This window comes from Martes martes (assembly GCF_963455335.1).
Source record: "Martes martes genome assembly, chromosome: 4".
Taxonomy (NCBI): domain Eukaryota; kingdom Metazoa; phylum Chordata; class Mammalia; order Carnivora; family Mustelidae; genus Martes; species Martes martes.
In genome coordinates this window covers 186,961,251-186,980,225 of record NC_137891.1, presented here as the reverse complement: position 1 = coordinate 186,980,225, position 18,975 = coordinate 186,961,251, and the positions used below count along the sequence as shown (strand labels likewise).

Genomic DNA, 18,975 nt, shown 5'->3' with positions numbered 1-18,975 from the left:
CAAAGCCCTGCGCCTCCGGGTCTTTCGCTCCGTCCGGCGCGCCCTGACGTCACGTCCTGCGGCGGCGGCGGCGGCGGCGGCGACGGCGACGGCGGCGTCTCCGTACGGTCGGCCGGGCACGTAAGGTCCGGGCAGTTTGGTCAGGGGTGCTGTGGAGACGACGAGGTCCGGGGTCGGTGGAGCCGACGCGGGGAGCACGGGAAGGGGTGAGGAGGTCGGGGGGAACGGGGCGAGGGAGGGAAGAGCCGCGGGCCGCCGTGGCCGCCTTCCGCCCGGCCTCCCGGGACGTGTGGGCGCGCCGTGGGTTCTGCTCACCTGTCCGCCCCCGCAGCCCTCCCCTGCCACTGGTCCTCTGGCCGTGCCAGGCCGGTCACTTCGCGCCCACCCCCCGATTCTTCTCCCACACCGATTCCTCCCACCCGCACCTCCTCACGCCCGTCTTGCCCCCCGCCAAGCCATGCTTCCTCCCCCTGTTGTCTCTGGCCTACCCAGTGTGGGCGGCTCGCCGGGCCCCCACCCCCAGGAGGCCTTCACCCCATTCCTGGCTCAGCTGGCACGCTCTAACCTTGACCCAGGTCCTCGCTGAGATCAGTGTTGACTGGTTGAGCAGAGTGCACCTCCCCTTCCCCGTTTCCCTCGCTACTGCTGGGATGGCCCGGCCAGTGTGTCACTTTTGCCTTCCTGTCCTCCAGACAGACCATGGATGGCTCCTTCATCCAGCACAGCGTGAGGGTTCTGCAGGAGCTCAACAAGCAGCGGGAGAAGGGCCAGTACTGCGATGCCACCCTGGATGTGGGGGGCCTGGTGTTCAAGGCCCACTGGAGTGTCCTTGCCTGCTGCAGCCACTTCTTCCAGAGCCTCTATGGGGATGGCTCAGGGGGCAGCGTTGTCCTCCCTGCCGGCTTCGCCGAGATCTTTGGTCTCCTGTTGGACTTCTTCTATACTGGTCACCTTGCTCTCACCTCAGGAAACCGGGATCAGGTTCTCTTGGCAGCCAGGGAGTTGCGAGTGCCAGAGGCTGTGGAGCTGTGCCAGAGTTTCAAGCCCAAAACCTCAGTGGGGCAGGCGGTGAGTGGCCAGAGCGGGCTGGGGAAGCCCGGGCCCCGGAATGTGAACAGCCACCTCGAGGAGCCGGCAGGCTTGGAGGAGGACGACGTTTCGAAGGCGCTGGGTCAGGTCCCCAGGGACCAGGAGATCAGTGGCAGTCACAGCCCCGAGAGGCCCCAGCTTACTCTCCCTGCCCAGAGCGAGAGCCCCTCCTTTCACCGCGGGAAACTCAAGCCAACCTTAAAGCTTTGTCCCTCAGAGGACAAGGAGCCCGAGGATTGCAAAGTCCCCCCAAGGCCCTTTGAGGCTGAAGGTGTTCAGCTGCAGAGTGGAAATAATGAGGTATTGTGCCCAGGGTGCTGGGAATGGGGAGGTGGGAGTCAGCGGGAAGAGATTGACGCTCTTCTGGGATAATCTGGACCCCAAGGTAGAATGTTATGTGGGTCTGGAATAGGTTTTCTTTGAACCTAGGAATCTGGCTCTAGTTGCATCCTCAGGCTGACCTTTCTATGAGTCACAGCTGTCGAGGATTGGCAGCCTCTTGGGGTTGGATAGCTGGCCTCAGGGTTACGGGGGTTTCCCGATGGTGGTGAATTCCGGCCAGACTTCCAGCTCCCCACAGAGAGAGCCGCTGCTCTCCAAATCCAAGATTCCGACGTGACCTGCCTTAGGACCCTGGTGGGAGCAGTCACTGATAAAGGGAATGTGTGTGGGTTAGGCCTTGGGATGGAACTGGATGGCGCTGGCTGCCCTGGACATCTGTCCCCAGAACTCCCGCTGATTAATTTGGTGACCTCGCTTCCTGCTGCCTTTTCTGCTCTAGTGGGAAGTGGTGGTTCAAGTTGAGGACGACGGGGATGGTGATTACGTTTCAGAGACTGAGACTTTGCCAACCAGGAGGAAATCAAACGTGATCAGAAAGCCGTGTGCTGCTGAGCCAGCCCTGAGCGCAGGTTCCCTGGTAGCAGAGCCCGCTGAGAACAGAAAAGGTACAGCGGTGCCAGTTGAATGCCCCACATGTCATAAAAAGTTCCTCAGCAAATATTATCTAAAAGTCCACAACAGGTAAACGGTCTGTTTTTTAATTTTCTTTTCCTGTCCGCTATTCTCTTGGTAGGGGAGGGGCCTGCACCGCACTCTTCTGGGCCGTGTGGGGGCCGGGGGCTCCATTGCAGATTCACGTAGTGCCCGATGTCCACCTGCCTCCCCTCATCGGGGAGTGAGAACCTGGCCTGGGGTCAGATTTCTTCTTCCTCCTCCTCCTACTCGGAGTGGACACTTGTTAATAAGTCCCACCCACTGTGGACCGTGACCTGTAGCTGCCTTTTGCTAAGGGGATGAGAGAAACTCATGGCCTCGTGCTGTATTTCTAAAGCCTGGCAATGTGGGCTTTGGGTCAAGATGTCAGTCTTTAGAGTTGGTGCCTCCTGTGATTCTGGGGAAACGGTCGTTTGTTTACACCTGTATTGTCTGGAAAGGTAACGAGATGCCATATGAAGCTATGTTAGCTCAAAATAAAAGTAAAAATTAGTTCCTTTTCTTAGATGCACTGGCCACATTTCAAGTGCTCCGGAGTTAGGGGGGCCCTGGCTGCTGACTGAGCACAGACAGAACATTTCCATGGTCACAGGTTTCTTGACAGCGCTGCTCCAGGTCTCTGCAAGGCCTCCAGGGGTGGCCGCTAAGAGACATGCTTTCTAGACCTGCCGTCTCATAGTCCAAGTCGTCACTAGGCTGATTTCTTGCCAGGCCAGGTTGGGCCACACACGCGCTCTCAGCGTGGCGCTCTGGGAAGCCGGCGGTGACGAGCTGGAGTCGTTGCCGGCCGAGGATTGCTCGCCTGCTTTGGGGCAGCTGCGGCCACTGAGGCCTGGGGAAGTGCCAGTGTGGAAGGCCCGCTGGGTTGGTCCACATCTGCCTGATGCTCCCCCAGCGGGAGGCTTGGGTGCAGGCACCGTCCCCATCCCTCCCTTGGGCTGCAGGCTCCTGGACTGGCCTTGAGACCTGGGAAGGGATGATGCCCTCGTGAGGTCACTGGGATGAGGACAGTCCGTGGAGGGGCAGAGGAGAGAAACGTCTGGCCTCGGAGAACTGGTGAGAGCGCTCCTGGTGCCGCTCAGGTGCTCTGAGGTCACGGTTCATTAGCTCGTTCGTTCTGCTGGGCCGCTGACAAGCCAGTTCTGTGTGCCTGGGGGTAGCTTAGCGAATACAGCAGAGGCGCTAGGGGGCCTGCCTCTCAGCAGGGCCGCGCAGACTGGAACTGACAGATGCCAACTTGACCCACAGAAGAAAGCAGAGGGGAGAGCCCTGCCCAGAGGTCGGGGAGTTCAGGGTGAGGTGGTGGTGCAGCTTTAAAGAAAGGAATTTGGAGGAGACTCCAAGGAGGTGGGGACCTTCACCGAGAGAGTGGCTGAGGGGAGTGTTGTGGGTCAGGAGGGCCAGAGCAGAGGCCCAAGAGTGAGCGGGTGGGTTGGCAAACATGAGGGAGGCCAGAGCTGGGGAGCGATGTGAGGGGCTGGCGGGCAGGGCCTCCTAGGCGCCAGGCCTTTCCTCGGGGTGAAATGGCAGTGTTGTAGGGAGCGAAGGGGCGCTGAGGTCTGACTACATCTCAGGGTCGCCCTGGAGGCTGGAGTTCACCGTGTCGTGGCAGGCGTGGAGCACCACACAAGACAGGGGGCTCAGGCGGCCGGGCAGGCGATGGCCGGGCAGGGGATGGCCCGGCTGCACTAGGCGGTAGGAGTGGAGGCCAGGCGAAGTGGTCAGGTTCTGTCTGTGGTCGTGATGGTAAAGCCCACAGAAGTTGAGGCGGACTATGCGGTTTCTCTGGGGAGTCGGGACCCGGGGATTATTTCTGTGGCGAGACGCTAGCCAGCTGGGCCCGTGTGGCTCTGCAGGGCCCCTCCGTGGGCAGCTGTGCAGACTCCCGCGAGGAGGAGGGCTTCGGGGCGCACCTGTGTGGCTTCGTCAGCCAGGTCTGACCAAGCCAAGTGGGGAGCCGTGGCTAGGACTGCTCTTCCGCTCTGCTGTGGAGCCCAGCACCGGGGGTGGTGGAGCCGGAGGGGCACTGCGCCGGGGAGCGGTGGGAAGTCGCTCAGGCCCCACCCTCTGTGCCTGTTCCTGGCAGGAAACACACTGGGGAGAAACCCTTCGAGTGTCCCAAATGTGGAAAGTGTTACTTTCGGAAGGAGAACCTTGTGGAGCATGAAGCCCGGAATTGCATGAACCGCTCGGAACAGGTACCTGTGGGTTGGCCCAGGATTTGTGAGCAGGGCACGCTGGCCTTTGCCTGCCTGCCGCCTGAGACGGGCCCCCAGGAGACAGTCTTAGACAGGACTGTAAAACCGAGAGAGCTGGAGTGTCCTTGGGTGCCATCGAGTCCACTCCCTGGTATCACAGATGGGCACATCGGTCCCAAGAGCAGGAGGGACTTGGTGGGAGGCATTTTGGGCTTGCCCGTGTGGGTCCCGGGACTCTGGAGAAGGGGTGTCTAAGTGGGGGGTGGCTGCTGAGAAAGGCCACCTGCCCCCACGCCGTGGGCTGGCCCATGTGACATGGCTGACTAAATTCCCCCCTCTTCTTCCTAGAGGCCTGTTGCCGGGGGCGGGGGTTGCGGGGGAGGTCTCTCAGCCCCTGCCCCCAGCCTGGCATGGTGGGTTTGCAGAGCTCAGCAACGGTCAGGGTCAGGGCAGGCAGGTCACGTGTTGCCCTCTCCCACCCTAGCATCCCCCCCCTCGGGCAGACTCCTCCCAGCAGCGAGTGGAAGCCCGGGCAGAGGCTGCCGTCGCAGGCAGAGGCCCCCCCCTGATGCCGGCCCTGCTTGCCCCTCACACTGCCAGGTCTTCACGTGCTCCGTGTGCCAGGAGACCTTCCGCCGGAGGATGGAGCTGCGGGTCCACATGGTGTCCCACACCGGAGAGATGCCCTACAAGGTCAGGCTTGGCCTGTCCCCAGGGCGGTGGGCAGAGGGGCAGCCCCAGGATCCCTCCTGCCAAGCCCCATACATGGGATGATGTTAGGTGCCTCCTCCTTGCTAGTTGTCAAGGTGCCCAGCCTTCCCTACCCACCTTGTGTCCCCTACCTTCGGGCAGGGACACTGGCCCTTTCTGGGTCCTTGTTTCTTTCCGTGGAGGGCGGGCTCAGCGTCCCTGTGGGCATGGCACTGGCGGCCCTCCCCAGAGCATCCTTTACCCCAGGTCACGGAACCTCCTGGCGTCTTAGGCTTGGCCCTGCCGTTGGGTTCCTGCCCCCACAGCCTGGGGGCAGTCAGGGTCCCCTCGGTGTGAGTAGCCAAAGAGGTGACCTTGGGCCTGTTTTCCAGTGCTCCTCCTGCTCCCAGCAGTTCATGCAGAAGAAGGACTTGCAGAGCCACCTGATCAAACTGCACGGCGCCCCCAAGCCCCACGCCGTGAGTGCCGGGCCGGCTGGGGCCTGGGGACTGGCAATAGCGAGGAGGTGGTCAGAGCCATGCGGGCTGTGTGGCTTCTGTCATGTGGAGGACCGGGGAGCCCCTCCCTGCCCTCACCCCGGTCTTGCTCCGTCTGTCCCATAGTGTCCCACCTGTGCCAAGTGCTTCCTGTCCCGGACGGAACTGCAGCTGCACGAGGCTTTCAAGCACCGCGGGGAGAAGCTGTTCGTGTGTGAGGAGTGTGGGCACAGGGCCTCCAGCCGAAATGGCCTGCAGATGCACATCAAGGCCAAGCACAGGTGTGGACGGGCGGTCTTTCCCCAGGCTGGCACTGCCGCTGGCTCCAGGCCAGCGCGTGGGCCTGGAAGACAGACTTTGCTGAGGCTTGTGTGGGACCGGAGCCGCTCTGGTGGTGGCACCTGAGGGAGAAGTGGGTTTGCCGGGCAGGAGGGTGGGGGGAGAGTCTTAGTGTCCTGCGGCTCCCGGGATGGGGCTGGTGCGCCTTTCCCTGCTGGCACTGCCCCGGCCCTCCTTCCGCACAGCTGGTCTCAGCTCGGGCCTGGTCCTCCGCGTCAGGCGGCCGTGCTTCGGGCATGATGGTTTCCTTGGGCCAGGGGCAGAGTGAAGGGGGCTGCCTCCCTTGCTGATGGCGTCGGTGCCCCCCGCCCCCCGACAGGAATGAGAGGCCGTACGTCTGTGAGTTCTGCAGTCACGCCTTCACGCAGAAGGCCAACCTCAACATGCACCTGCGCACGCACACGGGCGAGAAGCCCTTCCAGTGCCACCTCTGCGGCAAGACGTTCCGCACGCAAGGTGAGGCGGGCCCGGCCTCTCCCTGTGCTGGGGCCGAGGCCCGGCGGCTGAGCCCCCCGCCTTGTCCCCACAGCCAGCCTGGACAAGCACAACCGCACCCACACGGGCGAGAGGCCGTTCAGCTGTGAGTTCTGCGAGCAGCGCTTCACGGAGAAGGGGCCCCTGCTGAGGCACGTGGCCAGCCGCCACCAGGAGGGCCGGCCTCACTTCTGCCAGATCTGCGGGAAGACCTTCAAAGGTAGTTGGCTTTGCAGCCCTCGCACGTCCCTGAGCGTGCCGTGGGGGAGCTGAGCGGGCTGGAGTCTCTGCGGGGAGAGGCAGCAGTGGCTTCTGTGCGCGCCTCTTTGGCCTGAGACCTTGCCAGAGGATCTCTCGTTTCCTGTGCTTTCAAGACGAGCTTGGAGCTGCCGCAAGGTGGGGGTGGAGGCTCCGGAGGGTTCTGTGCAGGGCCCTCGGGGTGCTGCTGCCGCCGGAGGGGGGCCGTGAGGCAGCCACACACCCGGACCGCCACTCACCCCAGCGCCACCTGCTCGCTTCCCTCCTCTCCTGATGCCGGGTCCCTTCCCTCCCCTTCCGCAGCGGTGGAGCAGCTGCGCGTGCACGTCAGAAGGCATAAGGGGGTCAGGAAGTTCGAGTGCACGGAGTGTGGCTACAAGTTCACCCGGCAGGTAGGCCTGGAGCCAGAGGCCCCGCTCCTGCCCCCTTGGGCCCCGCACCTCTCCCGGGCCAGCCCTGAGTCCTCTTGCCCCTGCCCCAGGCCCACCTCCGGAGGCACATGGAGATCCACGACCGGGTGGAGAATTACAATCCGCGGCAGCGCAAGCTCCGGAACCTGGTCATTGAGGACGAGAAGATGGTGGTGGTGGCACTGCAGCCCCCCGCCGAGCTGGAGGTGGGCTCGGCTGAGGTCATCGTGGCATCCCTGGCCCAGGGCGGCCTGGCCTCCCAGCTCCCTGGCCAGAGACTCTGTGCGGAGGAGAGCTTGGTGAGCCCGAGTGTCATGGAGCCCTCGCTCATCATCACGGCGGCCATCCCCGAAGACTGTGACACATAGCCGCCCTGCCGCCACCACCCGCTTGGCCCCAGCCCCCAATAAACCACACGGCTTTGGACTTCAGCGTTTCGGCCTGTCTGGCGGTCATTCCCCAGTCACCTAGTTTCCACGGCTGTGCTGCTTTCCCGTAGGGTCTAGAAGAAACGGTACCTCGCCTAGCCATCTCTGCACCTCGGGCTTGTCCGGAGACCTCAGCAGAGCGAGACGCTTGGGTGCTTTCCTCTGCGCTTGTCTCTGCCCCGTTCTAGAACTGGGAGTGGGGCGTTACTGTTTCTCAGCCGTGGTGCTGCCACCTGGTGGGGGTAGAATTCACTACCAGACCTCTGGAGTCTGGGCCCCCGAAGAGGACCTTGCTGGTGTGCAGCAGATCCCACTGGGGAGCCTGAGGAGGAGGCTCTGGTTCGCAGGCCCTGGACCCTGGCTCGCAGAGGACCACAGACCGGATCCTTCCCTTGGGAGGGTCCTAACTTGCTTTGCTTGTCGAGGGGGCCTGGAGTTCAGGCAAGGCCACGTCTAGAATGACAGGAGGCCCTGCTGGTCCCCCGGTTCAGCAGCCACAGGGACAGCAGGGCCGGGTGCCAGATCACAGAGGAAGACTGCGGGGGTGCTCGGCTTTATTAATAGCACGGTGACCTGACGCAAACGATTGCTTCATTTCCTCATCTTTAGTGGAATTAGGACCAGCACAACCCTCTGTGCCCAGATCGTTGCAGTCATCTGCGGCTGGGTGGCAGACAGCCCTGGGACTTCTGTGGAGGCTGGTGGGTGGGAGTCTGTGCCTGGCAGGAGGGTGCTGGGTGTGAGCCTGGGCCCTTCTCCACAGGTTTCCTCCCAGCGCGGTGGCCGGCCGCCAAGGATAAATGTTTCTACAGGCCAAAGTTGTGAGGCCTTCTCATGACGTAGTCCTCAAGTCACGTAGTGTCACCCTTGCCAAGCTGTGTTGGGCCAGGTTGTCACCAGAACGTCACTCCCCAGATTCAGGGGGAGGGGACGGGTGTTAAGGACTGCACACAACAGTTCACAACCACCCCACCCGGAACCCAGGGCCCTGCTCAGTGCTTGGCACGGAGCAGATTCTGGATGGGGTGCTGATGGTCATAGGAAGTCAGGGACTACCTAAATCCCGTCACTGGGACTTCCCCGAAACACCAGCCCCGTGCTCTGCCAAATTCCTCCTGGAGTTTGAGGAGGACAATCTGTTTTAGACCCAGAACCATTCTAAGCTGCTTTCTGTTTATTCCTTGACCACGGAGGCACTCAGAGGTAAAGACCATACTCTGGGATTCAGGGACAACCACGGATGCCCAGGCTATGCACAGTCCCAAGGGCACTTCGGTGAGGTTGTCACGGAGGTGATGAACTGTGGCCTTAAGGTGCTCCCTTCCCTTGCCCAGGCCTTGGCCTTTCCCTTGGAGTCTACACGAGGAGGCTTTCTGGGCCTCATGGCCCAAGGGACCCATGGCTTCTCCCCCTAGCTCAGGTCCAACGTTCGCCCACTGCAGATGGGGTCTCACACCTTACCTTCAGGAGTGGGGGAAAGCGAGACGGGGGGCAGATGCCAAGAGGGGGAGTTGGGGAGGCCAAACCAGCTCTGGAGTGGTGAGTGAGGGCAGGGCTCGGGCACCTGCATGCTGCTCGTCTGGGGCTCAGCCTCCTCTTCCCACCACTTCCTACCTTGTAATGATCTGAGACAAGAAAGGGCCTCAAAAGCTTTGCTCCAAGACTGTTAGCAGGAGCCCTGGGCACTCCCAACCTCTGCCCCCTCCCCCAGCTGGCACGGGGACAGCCCTACACTGCTCTGGCTCTACCCAAAGTTTCTAAGACACGAGCAGCAGGATAAAGACCATGACACCGAGTGTATAGGAAACAGTTTTATTTCAAAAAGTATATACTGAGGGCATCCTACTATCTTAAATAGGATCTCGGACACCTAGGCCTATAGAACAAATAAATAGGCAAATCTGCCCCATGCCCTGGGGCTGGAACTAGATGTTGGACACCGAATGGGGTGTGTCCTTTAGTACATAAGAGTCTCTGAAATCATATAAATATAGAATACTTTATAGCAAATCAGCATTAAATACCAGTCACTGACTTTTCATAACTTACTTTGTCTCATAGACCGAAAGTTCTGTGCATCCAACACACAGACGGTTCCACCCAGAGCCGGCTCATCTCTGACCCCAGCCAGTGTGCAGACATCTCTAAGTGCCACCGGGAGCAGGGAGGGTGAGGGAGGGCCGTCCCCGACCCTGGACCCCCCGCTGGGGTCTGCTGGGACCTGTGCTGCCGCCTCCCCTTCCCACCCTAGTGTCCCAAACTGAGGACGGGGTCTGGGTGGAGGGGACCTGTGGATTCCGGCACGAGCGCAGAGCCTGTCACTGGTGCGCACCACGCCAGCCACCATCTGAGTGGCCTCCGGACACAGGGGTGGTCAGTCACGTGGCAGCTCATCGCAGAAAAGTACCAAAAAGAGAGGAGTAGGAACCGGGACGGGCCCCCTGCCATGAGGGAGCTTCTGCGGCGGAGGCCACACAAAGGTCTGAGCGGGCACCAGCCCTCATCGTGCCTCTTGTGTGGCTGACAAAGGCTGGTTTTGTATGGAAAACAAGGTGTGTGCAGTGCCCCCGTCCCAACAAAAAAGCGTTACAGGATACCTCTCCCTGTAAGTCGCTGACCATGGGAAATCCTTGACCTTGACAGAGCCCAGCTCCACTGGGAGGGAGGCCGGGACAGTTTCAGCAACCATAGCACATGTCCACCCTGCACTGCCCACCCTGCCTTCGCAGAGTGCGCCCACGAGCACCAGGCCTGCATTCTTCCTCTGGGAGGGTGCCCTGCAGATGACCGGTGAGCAGTTAGCGCATCTACCTGCGTGACCCGTCTCCACACCGAGGGCGCAGGCCACAGGGGCTGGCACAGAGCTCCGCCAGTGCTGGGCGGCACAGCCCTGCCCTCCCCCTGCCAGGGGACGAGCCGTCCTGCCTGGGCAGCCTCTGCCCACACTGGAACCAAGGACAGACGCTTCACAGAGCACGGACGACCTCCAAGGGGTTGGCCTGCTGGGAAGGCACCGGAGCCAGAGGAGAGGCATCCCCAGCCCGGGCAGCGCGGAGCCAGACCACCCCTGGGGGCAGGAGGACAACACTCCTACCAGGAGGGGTGAAGGTGACACCTGGGGCGTGAAGAAGCCCAGGCCCAAGGGATCCCACAGCCAGGCCTGCCCGGCCGGGGAGTCCCAGGAAGGCCCACGACCCCGCCTTCCGGGCACAGTGGGTGTGCAGAGGTGACAAGGCGGGGCACAACCGAGGGGCTGGGAGGGGCTGGCCGCTTACTGGAGCTGCTCCGGCCGGGGGGTTCCGGCGCAGGTGTGATAGTGAGGACTCCCCACCAGGCCACGAGGGGGGGACCCCAGCCTAAAGCTCTTGAGGCCATGGGCCTTCCTCCCCAGAAGCACCCATGCCCTCTGGCCAATGAGTGTTTCAGTCCCGCTTAGGAAGGGACAGTGCCAGCACAAACGCATTTCCATCTCCGGTCAATGGGAACGGCAACTCAACAAACACTTGCTTTCCATGTTTCTAAGGAGGGAGATGCAAACATCCTCCTCTTTGGAAGCAAGACCAATCCAACTGAAGGTTACTTGGGGACCTTGAGAGAAGACCAGTCACTCCCAACAGGAAAACAGGGGCCGCTGAGCTGTGGAGCTTCCCAGGAGCGCCCCCGCCACTCTCCTGGAGAAGCCCCAGGCTTTGGAGGGGGGGGGGGCGGTGGTGGTGGTGGTGGTGGGAGGGGGGTATCACTCCGCCCTGCAGAAGCGGCTCCAGAAGATGTTAAAGAGTCAATCTGGACTGTTTCTTGCTGCCTCCCTCCCCAGCTCCACCCGCCTTCTTCTCAGGAAGGGCCACACTGCGTTTCAAAACTTGCAGCCAACCACGGAGGCCGCCCCACCCAGGGCCTCTCTGCTCCCACGGGAGGGCGAGGGCACCTGCAGCCACCTGCCCGGCTGCGCCGACCGCTAAGAGGCTACAACCTGACACCTGTGGGCTTTTGCCCTCTCCGGCATACACCTAGGAAGACGGTCCTGGAGGTCTCCAAGTCAGGTGGGTGGGCGGACGGGGACACCCAGCGTTGGCCTCCGCCCAGGTTCACTGGCACATCCCTCGAGGGCCCCCTCTTCAAGGCCGCCCTCCTATCCGGTCCCACTGGCCTGCGGCACTGGGATCACACAGCCCTGTAAGGGGTGTTCTGCTGTGACACCCCCGCGGGGGGATGGAGCCCGGCAGGCAGAGGCCCTCTGTCCGGGGAGCTGGCCCGCTGCCATGTCTGGCACTGGACGCAGTGTCAGGGACCCCGCTGCGGCCATCATCAGCCTGGTTCCCAATGCTCCAGGTCAGCGGAGTCTGCGGGCCTGGGGGGATGGGCCTGGACCACTCCCAGACTCTCAGGCGAGGACTTGTACCCCACAACGGGCCCTCCTCTCTGAGGTGGGAGCAAGGAGGCAGGGGCAGCAGGAGTCCCCTGCTGCAGCCAGAGACCTTTGCCCGTAGGAGGCTGCTCTTCCTGGACCGAGGGAGGGGCGTCGGCCACTGGTCGTGGTCGCAGAAGCTGCGCATCAGGCTCTCCCAGCACAGAAAAGTCTCCAGGGTCAGACCCTGACGCTCGCTCCACAGCCCGGGCCCAGGCTGCCCCTGCTGAACGCACCCAGTCCTGGTGCGCAGAGGTGGGGGCTCAGCGCCCCCCGCCGCAGCCGTGTCATAGTACCTGTGCCGAGGCCCTCCCCGGGCCGGGCCAGGGCTAGTGCAGCTCGTCAGGGTTCTGTGGCAGCCGGGGCCGCACCACATCTGTGTCACTGCTGCCGCTGTCCAGCTCAAAGCCACGGCCCCCCGGGGGCACCTGGGGCATGAACTGGCGGAAGATGCTGACGCTGCCGTGCCAGAAGGTGGGCTCTGGGAGCCGGCCCACGATGCTCCAGGCCCGAGTCTCTGGGTCATAGGCCTCCACCACGTCCGAGAGTTCAAAGGTATTGTCGTAACCGCCTGAGACGTAGAGCTTCCCTCCAAGGACAGCCAGGCTGCCCCCGACGTGCACCTGTGGGCCCAGGGGAACGGGCAAGTGGCGGTTGGCAGCCAGGGCAGGGCGGAGACCCCCCAGCCTCTCTCCATGGAGAAGGTGCCCGGGACCCACGGACAAGGTGGCCTCTGCACCCTTCCCAGGACAGACCAGCATCCTTCCTACACCGCAGCTCAGGAAAGAGGCCCCATGGGGGTCCCAGGCCACGCCTGGTCCCTGTGATGCTGGGAGGCCGCCAAAGCAGCCTCTGCTTGAGGCAGGCTCGGCCCCCATCACACAGGTGGGAAAATAGCCCCGTATGGCTGATGGAGGCAGAGCCAGGACTGGACTCAAAGTCTGGGCTCTGAACCACAAAACCGGACTGGCGCACCTTTCCCAAATTTGCCATTAAGAATGGGTAGGTCATTACACGGAAAAACAAAGCTGCGTTTCCTAAACGTAAAGTTGTTAACTGGAATGTTGTGAATTGTGACAACTGTCACAACTGCCATGCAAAGATAGCGTGGGAAGAGAGCTGGAAATTTTAAGGAAGACAAAAAGAAGACGTGGGTGGGTATATACAACTGTCAGGGACTACGGAAACTGCCCACATGGCCAAATGCCGCCACGCTTTCCCAGCTCTGTCACAGGGTCGGGCCCAGCACCTCTCTTCCCGACTTCCCAGGGTCACTCCTGTCTGACCTCATGCCCTCTGCTATCCCCTTGTTCACTCTGCTCCAGCCACACTGGGCTGTGAGGCTTCTTCCAAGACCACACTAGGCACACCCAGCCCCAGGGCCTTTGCACTTGCTGTCCCCCTGTGGAATGTTCTTCCCCACATGCTCTTTGACTTAACAGCAGGTATCCAGTAAATACGGTTCTACGTGGATGAACTTGCTAAACTGTCTGACCCCAGGATTTATTTAAGGTCTCAGTGCTGCACAGTACAAACTGAGGGAAAAACCCGTCCTCTATTAAGTGAGAGGACGCTGTGAAAAAGGCCTCAACACAGGCCCCGCCCCCCCAGGCCTATTTCCCAAACACACCATGGCAATGCGTTAGCCAGAAAACAGGACCAACCTGTGCTTCCGAGGCAAACCCGTTCGCATATTTACCTGATTCATAGATGGGATCTTGTCCCATTCGTTCTTCGTGGGGTTGTACACGTCCACCTCCGCCGAATCGTCCCTATGGGTGGGAGGCGAGGAGGGAGTGTGTCAGAGCCAGGAGGAAGCATCCCTGGGTGTGAGAAGCTGGAGAGGACGGCCACACAGGTCCCGCTCCTATCGGAACTTCTTTGATGCCATCTGGCAGTCCAGAGGCCGGTGGGACCTTAGACCTTGTTTGCAGGGGCCAAGTTCAGGCCCACACCAGCTGGGGCCAGAACCAGACTTTGCTTCTCAAACCTGAAGATCACACCTTCTGGTTCCTAAACCTCCCCACTGCTCTACACCAATGTGGCCTCCCTGCCCTCAGGGCCGCCCCCCCCCGCCCCCCCGGCTGGCTTCAGATACGAACTCATCACAGCTCTTCCCACCCGTCTCCTCTCGGTCTTCCAATCTGGGCTCGTCCTCCCTCCCATGGAGGACTGGGCCAGGCCATCCTCTGCCCCATTGCCCATATCCATGCATCCCGGCTACTCCTAGGCCACGGCGCTCCCCTCTGCTGTCAGACCCCCAGCCTCCTCCTGTTCCCTGCTGTGTCCTGGATGCCCGGCAGGACAGCCACAGTCACAAGAGAGAAGTACCAGTGCCGCCCTTCCCTTTGGGGTCAGGATCCTGCAACCCTGACATATTCTCGATCCCCGCCAAAAAAGGCTCAAAGGCCCAGCCTTGAAAGGCAGAGACACTAACCCCCAAAGGGTAGTGACAGTTACAGGTCAGGGCTCAGCAGAAGGGCCAGTCCGCACACAGGTTAGGCCTCGGAGAGCAGACTGTAGCAACTCCCTACGCTGCCCGCCGCCGTAAGCACAGAGCAGCCACTAGGGCTGGACGTGCTCCAAAAAAACCTTACTTATGGACACAGAAATTTGTATTTTGCACAACTTTTCTTTTTAAAAGATTTCACTTATTTACTTATTTGACACAGAGAGACAGAGTACAAGCAGGCAGAGAGAGAGAATCAGGCTCCCCACTGAGCAGGGAGCTGGACGCAGGGCTCGAGCCCAGGACACCGGGATCATGACCTGAGCCGAAGGCAGACTCTTAACTGAGCCACCCAGGCGCCCTATGTGCAACTTTTCACATCATAAAATAACGCTTCTGCTTTGAGTTTTTTCCTCCAACCATTTCAAGATATAAAAACCATTCCTAGTTTGTGGTCCCCATGATGAGGACAATTAGCAGCAGAGGCTGCCGCTCCCAGCTCCTCCTCCTGAGGGGAAGCGGGCACCTCGGGCAAGGAGCCTCACCCAGGGACTGAGGCAGGGCACTGGAGAAGGGAGTGGCCCAGGACGGCAGCTGGCGAGGAGCTGAGGCCCCTGCCCAGTACTGGGTACCCCTGAAAGAGTGGCCTGGGGACGGAAGCCGCCTGGACAGGTGGCATTCTGAGCAGGGCGTTATGTGGCTAATTAGGCTGAGGGGTTCATGAACTTGGTGGCTCTGAGACAAACACTGCAGTGCATCAGAACGAGACCAGGGTTGGGGTGCCCGGGTGGCTCAGTCATTAGGCGTCTCCCTTCGGCTCCGGTCATGATCCCGGGGTCCCGGGGTCGAGCTCCGCATCGGGCTTCCTGCTCGGCGGGAAGCCTGCTTCTCCCTCTCCCTCTGCCCCTGCTTGTGTTCCCTCTCTCGCTGTCTCTCTCTCTGTCAAATTGGTAAATAAATCTTAAAAAACAAGACCTGGCCTTCGCCCACCCTGTGCCCCTGGAGGACAATCGGGCTGCCTTTCCCCGCTGCTCACTCTCTCCACCTGCTCCGGGAGAGGGACTGGGGCAGAGCTGAGCCCCCCGCCCCCAGGCTCTACTGGCTTAGGTGAACCGATACAAAGGTGAATGAACAGTGGGCATGGAGGGCACCCTAATGCTTCCACAGTGGGGGGATGTTAGTAACTGACAAGAGGCTCGGAGGTGGAGGAGGAAGGCGCGGGGGGCCTCGGTGGGCAGACTGGCCCTCGCACCCCTCTTGCTCTCGATCACAGGGCAGGGAGGACACTCTCAAAGGCGCCCCAGCTGGAACCGCTAACGAAGGGCTGAAGCCAAGGTCCTGGCGCTCTGAGAAGTATTTATAGCTGCCCCACCCCCTCTCTGAAGACATCTACCTTGACTTGGGGGAGGGAGAGCTGGGGGAAGGGTCAGATGATGTTTTATAACGGGACAGAAGCTGGCGGAGATCCCGGGGCGTTCTCGCAGCGCACACGAGGATGCGTGGCAGGCGGGGTCATCTCTCTTCCGGATGTGCCCAGCAAGAAATCCTGGGAAGGGAGCCTGGGGTCTGGGGGAGCAGAGCGGAGGGCAGAAGAGGCCAGTGCAGCGGAGGCCGCGAGGCAAGGTCTGCAGCTGACGAGTTAAGCACATGCTTCCTCGGAGGCTCCCAAGTCAAAGCCCCCGGGGAGAAGGCGAGGGAGGAAACCGAGAGTCAGACCTTACCCTCCCCTCCCAGTCCCAAAGCTTCCAGACAGGCTCTAGGCCAAGAAGGGAGGAGCAGGGACACACACCTGTAAGTTCTCTCTCTCTCTCTCACACACACACACACACACTATGCGTAGCAGGCAGGAGCCCCGGGATGCCCACGGGCCCATGAGGAGGGGGCATTTGGCTGTGGCAGGTCATCAAGACCCCTGGCCACCCACCTCTGCCCCACACTGGCAAGGACACAGCCCGGCCCCGGGAAACCACGATACAGTGACATCACACTAGGACCGGAGTTGGCTATCCTTGATTCAGACCCGGTGCCATCCTGTCAGTCCCCTACCCCTGGAAGCCTCTGCCGCTACCTGTGAAGCAGGGATGACCAGCGATGCCCATCGCGTCGGACAGTCACAGATCAACTCGGAGACAGGCCACGCAGAGCTCAGGGCCCTCACACGTGCTATCGTCACTGTCCCTGCGTCCCCCGGGTAGATCTGGGCCTGCTCCATGCCGGGTCCCTCTCCGTGGGACCCTGAGAGAAGAGCACTGGCTCCACAGTACCGTGAGGCTCCCCCTGTGCCAGGTCAGGAGAGAACCTGCACACACGCACCGGAGGCCCAAGGGTCGCTTTAAGTTGAGGGGTGGAGCGGAGCCCCCACCGGGCTCTCGGACCTGGCAGCCGGGCACGGACACTCTGCTCGGTGAGCACAGGGTCCCTCTGACAAGGCAGCACCTCCCCAAAGACTCAAGTGAGCTCTCCCTGAGACTTTTTAAGATTCAAAATCCCCCTCAGGTAGGACAGGTTTCTTTATAATAAACGGTTCGAGGGAACCACCGGGGCCGAGACCAGGATCCTCCAGGTGGAAGAGAAGGCAAAGCAACACACTGTATTTAGCCTCCAGGAATCTCAGAAAGTTCTCTCAAAGGACCTGACACTAATCATCCAACCAATCCGTCAGTCAAGAGATCTAACTCCATCAGTTTGGATCCCTCGACTCAGAACAGCTAGAAGCCCACAGAAACTGTTCAAAGAAATGGGGCAGAACAGAGGCTCCAGGTTTAGAAAGGTCTAGCCTGAGATCCCAGCTCGGGCTGCTTCCTCATCTAGGAGATGGGGAGCACGGGGAGAAGGGGCCTCAGCACAGGGCCTGGAGAGGAAGATGGGAAGAGGTCGGCTGCCGGGGACTCACCTGATGAAGTACATGAGTCCGTTCAGAGTCACGGTCTTGGGGGCGAAGGACCAGGGCGGGAGCTGGCCACAGTCCACCAGCGACCACAGGTCAGTGTCTGGGTGGTAACACTGCATCACCATGGTCTCCTTGCCGGCCAGGGAGCCGATGGCATAGAGGCGGCCACGGCACGCGGTGGTGGAGCAGTTGTCCATGGGGTAGGTCATGGGCTGCAGGGCCTCCCAGGAGTCCGTGGTGTGGTCGTAGCGCTCCGTGCTGTCCGCGGCCACCACGTACAGCAGCCCGTCCAGCACGGACGAGCTGTGGTACTCGCGGGCCTTCAGCATGGGCGCCACCTCTGTCCACTCGTTCACGCTGGAGTTGTACCTCCACACGCAGTCGTAGAGCCGGGAGCCGTCAGACCCACCTGCAAGGACGTGCAGGGGACAGGTCAGCCCGTGCCGACTTGGGGTGAGTCACCCGCCCCTGCCTCAGCGAACTTCCCCGAGGGAATCTCCCAGGGGAGGAAGTAACTTTGTTGGGTTTCAGTGTAAACACCCTTCCTCTCCCCAGAAGTAACTTTGTTGGGTTTCAGTGTAAACACCCTTCCTCTCCCCACAAAGCCGTGGCTGGGGGCTAAGCTCAACTATAAGACTTCAGAAGCAATTTCTTGTTACCTCTCAAAAGAGGCCATTGCCCCCTTCTCTATGTCAAAATATAATCACATTGCAACTGATCTGAATTCCTTAAGGAGAGAGGCCACATCTATTTATTTATTTATTTATTTATTTATTTTTAATGTTTTATTTCTTTTCAGCATAACAGTATTCATTGTTTTTTCACCACACCCAGTGCTCCATGCAACCGTGCCCTCCCTAATACCCACCACCTGTTTCCCCAACCTCCCACCCCCCGCCCCTTCGAAACCCTCAGGTTGTTTTTCAGAGTCCATAGTCTCTCATGGTTCACCTCCCCTTCCAATTTCCCTCAACTCCCTTCTCCTCTCCATCTACCCTTGTCCTCCATATTGTTTGTTATGCTCCACAAATAAGTGAAACCATATGATACTTGACTCTCTCTGCTTGACTTATTTCACTCAGCATAATCTCTTCCAGTCCCGTCCATGTTGCTACAAAAGTTGGGTATTTGTCCTTTCTGATGGAGGCATAATACTCCATAGTGTATATGGACCACATCTTCCTTATCCATTCATCTGTTGAAGGGCATCTTGCTTCTTTCCACAGTTTGGCGACCGTGGCCATTGCTGCTATGAACATTGGGGTACAGATGGCCCTTCTTTTCACTACATCTGTATCCTAGGTGTAAATACCCAGTAGTGCAATTGCAGGGTCATAGGGAAGCTCTATTTTTAATTTCTTGAGGAATCTCCACACTGTTCTCCAAAGTGGCTGCACCAACTTGCATTCCCACCAACAGTGAAAGAGGGTTCCCCTTTCTCCACATCCTCTCCAACACACGTTTCCTGTCTTGCTAATTTTGGCCATTCTAACTGGTGTAAGGTGGTATCTCAATGTGGTTTTAATTTGAATTTCCCTGATGGCTAGTGATGATGAACCCAAGAACCATAAGATACCTCGGAATAAACCTAACCAAAGAGGTTAAGGATCTGTACTCGAGGAACTACAGAACACTCATGAAAGAAATTGAAGAAGACAGAAAAAGATGGAAGACCATTCCATGCTCTTGGATTGGAAGAATAAACATTGTTAAAATGTCTATACTGCCCAGAGCAATCTATACTTTTAATGCCATTCCAATCAAAATTCCACCGGTATTTTTCAAAGAGCTGGAGCAAATAATCCTAAAATTTGTATGGAATCAGAAGAGACCCCGAATTGCTAAGGAAATG

At 60.0% G+C, this 18,975-nt stretch overlaps 2 protein-coding genes across 3 annotated transcripts in view; one reads left to right on the top strand and one right to left on the bottom strand.

Annotated features, from left to right (window-relative positions):
* Positions 1-57: 57 nt before the first annotated feature.
* ZBTB48 (zinc finger and BTB domain containing 48) lies at positions 58-8,192 on the top strand. 2 transcript variants are annotated; one of them, XM_080800494.1, is made up of 11 exons: positions 58-120; positions 693-1,389; positions 1,871-2,112; positions 4,172-4,283; positions 4,884-4,976; positions 5,366-5,452; positions 5,597-5,751; positions 6,129-6,265; positions 6,339-6,503; positions 6,845-6,933; positions 7,023-8,192. In XM_080800494.1, the coding sequence occupies exons 2-11, from the start codon at positions 700-702 to the stop codon at positions 7,317-7,319; spliced, it is 2,067 nt and encodes a 688-aa protein (XP_080656620.1). In that variant the 5' UTR covers positions 58-120; positions 693-699; the 3' UTR covers positions 7,320-8,192. The 2 variants fall into 2 exon arrangements, with proteins under 2 accessions (XP_080656620.1, XP_080656619.1); XM_080800493.1 differs by having other exon boundaries at positions 58-206.
* Positions 8,193-9,177: 985 nt separating this feature from the next.
* KLHL21 (kelch like family member 21) overlaps positions 9,178-18,975 on the bottom strand; it is a 12,933-nt gene continuing 3,135 nt past the window's right edge. Inside the window, exons 2-4 of the mRNA XM_080800386.1 lie at positions 17,127-17,532; positions 13,484-13,556; positions 9,178-12,407 (exon numbers count right to left, since the gene is read on the bottom strand). Of these exons, the coding sequence (XP_080656512.1) occupies positions 12,114-12,407; positions 13,484-13,556; positions 17,127-17,532 (773 nt within the window). The 3' untranslated portion in view covers positions 9,178-12,113. The remainder of the gene's footprint in view (positions 12,408-13,483; positions 13,557-17,126; positions 17,533-18,975) is intronic.